This window comes from Fopius arisanus, unplaced genomic scaffold (genome assembly GCF_000806365.1).
Source record: "Fopius arisanus strain USDA-PBARC FA_bdor unplaced genomic scaffold, ASM80636v1 scaffold00047, whole genome shotgun sequence".
In the NCBI taxonomy this organism is placed as follows: Eukaryota; Metazoa; Arthropoda; class Insecta; order Hymenoptera; family Braconidae; genus Fopius; species Fopius arisanus.
In genome coordinates this window covers 386,443-391,235 of record NW_011887786.1, presented here as the reverse complement: position 1 = coordinate 391,235, position 4,793 = coordinate 386,443, and the positions used below count along the sequence as shown (strand labels likewise).

General features: G+C 45.2%; 1 protein-coding gene across 1 annotated transcript; it reads right to left on the bottom strand.

Annotated features, from left to right (window-relative positions):
• Positions 1 to 200: 200 nt before the first annotated feature.
• LOC105267522 (uncharacterized) lies at positions 201 to 3,227 on the bottom strand. The gene has a single exon (XM_011306439.1). It carries the CDS (start codon positions 3,225 to 3,227, stop codon positions 201 to 203), a length of 3,027 nt encoding a protein of 1,008 aa, XP_011304741.1.
• Between the last annotated feature and the right edge of the window lie 1,566 nt (positions 3,228 to 4,793).

Sequence of the window (4,793 nt, the reverse complement as noted above, 5' to 3'; positions counted from 1 at the left end):
GATTGGCACGCGCACATGCAGCGACGCTAACGGAATCCGCGAGATGCCGTCACTGTCGATTGTCGATGCATGTGCGCGTGTCTCACAAGTGTTACGACGGAACATGCTCAGGGGGGAAGCTGCGAAACAATATTGTCTGATGTTGTTGAGCAGGGTGAAGAATTTCACACAAAAATAGTTCCTAAAATAAAGAATTACAACTACGTTATCGGTAAGAGACAGAGACGCGTAATGTTGCGTTTGTAGATGCCACTAGCAGTTTTTATGGATGCAACTCGAGCGATGCCATCGCTTCCCGGAAAGATTTCGGTGATTACACCCAGAGGCCATCGTGTACAGATGCTTAAATCATCCATGAGGATCACCACAGAGCCCACCTTCAACTCGGCGGTGGAGTCCTGCCACTTATGCCGAACTTGGAGTTCATGGAGATATTCCTTATTCCATGTCTTCCAGAAATCTTGTCTGGCCTTGGTGATGAAGTGGAAAGTAGACAGACGATTATCTGCAACTGGAAGTAAAGATTTTTCAGGCAGAGCGTTAAAGGATCCGCCGATTAGCAGATGTGCCGGTGTGATTGCGAGGGGATCATTGGGATCGGCCGAAAGAGTACATAAAGGTCGCGAGTTTAATATCGTTTCAATTTCGATGAGCAAGGTGTTGAGTTGCTCATAAGTCAACTTGTGATCCTTTAAGACGCGTTTTAAATGATGGTTGAAACTTTTTACGGCCGCTTCCCAGATCCCCCCAAAATGTGGAGATAGTGGTGGATTGAAATGCCATTTGATGCGCCTGGACAGTGCGTGATTACTGATGTTTTCTTTGAATTCTTGACTGGAGATGAGTTCATACAAGTCATTGAGTTCTCTATTCGCTCCAACAAAGTTCGTGCCGTTGTCAGAGTAGACATCGTCGGGGACTCCCCTGCGACTAACGAAACGTCGAAAAGCCGAGAGAAAGCCTTCCGACGAAAGAGCCGTGACGAGCTCAATGTGTACGGCTTTAGAGACCATGCAAACGAATACACAACCATAAGCTTTAAGGAATGATCGATTTCGATCTTTCTTTTCCTTGATTAAGATTGGACCGAAGAAGTCGACGCCGGTACGAGAAAAAGCTGGGGCTTCCTTTACTCTTGCTTCAGGCAAGTCGGCCATCTGAGCATGAATTAGTTTGGGCCTTTGACGAATGCAAACAACACATCGGTGGATAACTTTTCTGATTTGGTCCTTTCCGTTTAAGATCCAAAATTTCGTTCGACTAGCATGAAGTGTACTTTGTATCCCGGCGTGGAGATTGGATTGATGGACCTGTCTAATGATCATGTCCGTCACAGGGTGCTTAGTTGGTAAGAGAATGGCATGTTTCTGGTTATAGGAAAGTTCCGATTTTTTAAGTCGTCCACCTACACGAAGAATTCCCTTGTTGTCGATGAAGGGATGTAGTCTGTCAAAAGGAGTCCCTTTCTTATAATATTGCGCTGAGTTTTCTAAGGATTGCTGCTTTGACAGCCTTTGAAGTTCCATGGAAAATCGTTCCTGTTGAACGATCATGATGATGCGATCTTCAGCTTCGTGGATTTCCTCGACAGAGAGTGGACGAATTCGCGGAGCTGTTGTATTCTTCCAGCGTAGGATGTAGGCCACGACTCTAGCACATCGTTCGAAATTTGAAAAATGAGCATAAATGGGTTCAGGGGACGCGTTCGTCAATAAACAAATGGACTTTTTCAATCCAGGAACCTGAGTTGTCGAAGGTATGATCAATTGTGGCCATTGGGAGTGACTGAGGGTCAACCAGGGAGGACCTGAAGTCCAGAGAGAATTTTGTGTGAAATCGAATGGGAGTTGTCCTCGAGATAGGGCATCAGCTGGGTTGTCCTCCGATCGGACGTGTCGCCAGATGACTTGATCTCCCAACGTTTGGAGATCTGCCACCCGGTTGGATTCAAAGGTTCGCAAAAGGTGAAGGGCTTTCTTGAGCCAACAGAGAACGATGGTGGAATCGGACCAAAAATAGACTTGATCGATGGGGGAGCCAAACTGGGATTTGGTTTCTAGATAGAGTTTTTTAAGGATGGTGGCTGCGCAAAGTTCTAAGCGAGGGATAGTGACTCCACTCAGGGGAGCCACTCGGGATTTACTGCAGATCAATCGGATTGATACATCACCTTGGGAATTATGAGACTTGGCATACAGACAAGCTCCATAACCATGGATTGAGGCATCGCAAAACCTGTGGATTTCTAATCTAGACGGATTTAGTATGAAGATTTGGCGAGGAAATGATACATCCTGTAGCTTGGGTAGTTGATGTGCTAGATGACTCCATTTAGTGTGGATGTCTTGAGGAAGAGATTCATCCCAGGTGATTTTTGCTTTCCAACACTCTTGAATCAAGACCTTCGCAAATAGAGAAATGGGGCCAAGTAGACCGAGCGGATCAAAAATCTTCGATAGCTGTGAGAGGAGTGTGCGTTTTGTTGCCACAGTGCTGGGGTCAACGCGATTTGAAGTATATTGCAATAAATCATTTTCCGCGTCCCAGATAATACCGAGGGTTTTTTGGATTGGATCGTTTTTAATTAAACAATCAAGATCGAAGAACCTCTTGTCGATTGAGTCCAGAACTGAGCTGTGATTCGATGCCCATTGGCGAATGACAAAACCACCACGCGATAGTAAAGCTATCATTTCATCCCGAATGCTCAAAAGTTCAGCTAATGACTTTCCACCGGACACAAAATCGTCGACATAAAAATCGCGGAGGAGCAGTTTACTAGCGCGAGGAAAATCATGTGCTTCATCACGAGCAAGTTGTTGCATGGTACGAACGGCGAGAAATGGGGCGGCCGCTGTCCCAAATGTCACCGTATTGAGTTGGAAAGTTCGAAGTTTTCCTTGATGAATCCATAGTACCTTTTGAAATTGTCGATCTTCTGGAGGAATGAGGATTTGGCGGTACATTTTCTCAATGTCCGCCGTGCTCACATAATGATGTGTGCGAAAACGAAGAATCTGTTCAAATATGGTGTTTTGAATTGTGGGCCCAACTAGTAGAGTATCATTAAGCAAAATGCCGGTGGACGTTTTAGCTGACGCGTCAAAAACTACACGAACCTTAGTCGTCGCGCTGGATTCCTTGATAACGGCGTGGTGTGGAAGATAATACCCGTCCTCGGTTTCGTCACAAAGAGTCATGTGACCAAGGGAAATGTACTCTTCCATTACTCGAATATACTCGGCTTTCAGTAAGGGATTTAATGATAGTTTTCGATCTAAAAAAGCGAAACGTTTGAGAGCTTGACTACGAGATTCCCCTAAATTGAATTTCGAGTCTCGGAAAGGAAGACGAACCACATACCGGCCAGTGACGTCGCGTTTGGTGTGGGTCACATAATGCTGTTCGCACGAGATCTCATCGCGAGATCGGACTAGTTCATGATCGAAGTCTTCGATGACCCAAAAACGTTCGATTAATTTGTCGAGTTTGACAACATTGCAGTGTGCAGCCGCTGAATGGGTTATCAGTTCGCATCCCCCGGCGACAATCCAACCCAACCGGGTTTTCTGAAGAATGATACTAGAATTTCCGTGAACAAGTTTGATTTGTCCAACTGATAAGACGGTTAATGCAATGTTAGAGGCCAACAAAATGTCGACTGATCTTGGTAAATGAAACTGAGGATCTGCGAGTTGGAGGTTCTTTGGGATGTTGAAGTGATTTCGAGGGAACCTGTCATTAGGCACTGTATCTGCAATCTTTGGCACTAGTAAAAAGTTTAATTGGAGTTGGAAATTACCATGATTTGAGTGAATGAATGCTTGAATGTATTTTTTTGAAACCGTGTGTAGACCGTCGACTGCTCCAATGTTGACTGAGCAGTTGTTAGTGGATAAATGTAAGCAATTAGCAAATCGTTCTGTCATTAAGTTGACTGTAGAGCACGAATCTAGAAGTGCTCGTGCTGTGACTAGGTTGCCTCGATGATTTTTGACAGAGATCACTGCTGTGGTCATCAGTTGAGAATCCGAAGGGAATGCCTTGATCTTGTGTGTTGGGCGTGCTAGTCATTGCTGACTGCCACTGGAAGTGGATGTTGTTGTTTCTTTGAGTTTTGGATGATGAGAAGATTTCTCATTGTGCAATAGAGTATGATGAGTACGGTTGCATTTCTTGCAGCGCCTTTCACTCTTGCATGGCAGTGGATGTACCCACAGACAATTCTGGCACGCTCTGATGTTCTTCACGAAGTTCCATCGATCTTGGATGCTTAGCTGGTTGAATGTAGGGCATTTGAAGAGGCGGTGGGTGTCTCTACAACTTGGACAGACCAAAGGTGCAGAATGATTGACTGACGAGGAATTGGAACTGGATGATGTGACGAATGAGTGGGAAGTTGTCTTGGCAGCTTTGTTGGACGGTTGCAAAAAACTCTCTGCTGAACTTTTCCTTGGATTTGGTGACTTGCTGGGTGTAGAGGAATAATCGACCGCTTGCTGTTTGAAAATGGCTGTCTGAATAAATTTGAGGAGATCTTCTAACTTCGGAAGTTCGTCCATTTCGAGCTTATCCTGCCACCTTCGTCTTATGACTGGAGGAAGACATCTTTCAATGATGCGGACAACTAAATCATCGCCAGATCGGGCACCCAGCCCATCCAGAATGTGAAGATGCTGACGAGCTTTGTCTAGCAATGCTGCTAGATCATCGGCGGATGCTTTTGTGACCTGAGGAAGGTCGAGAATGGCGTTGAGATGTTCCACAGCTACTATTCGTTTGTGATCGTAAAA

Coding starts and splice junctions, on each gene's coding strand:
- LOC105267522 (XM_011306439.1), bottom strand. CDS start 3,227: ATGGAAGAGTACATTTCCCTTGGTCACATGACTCTTTGTGACGAAACC.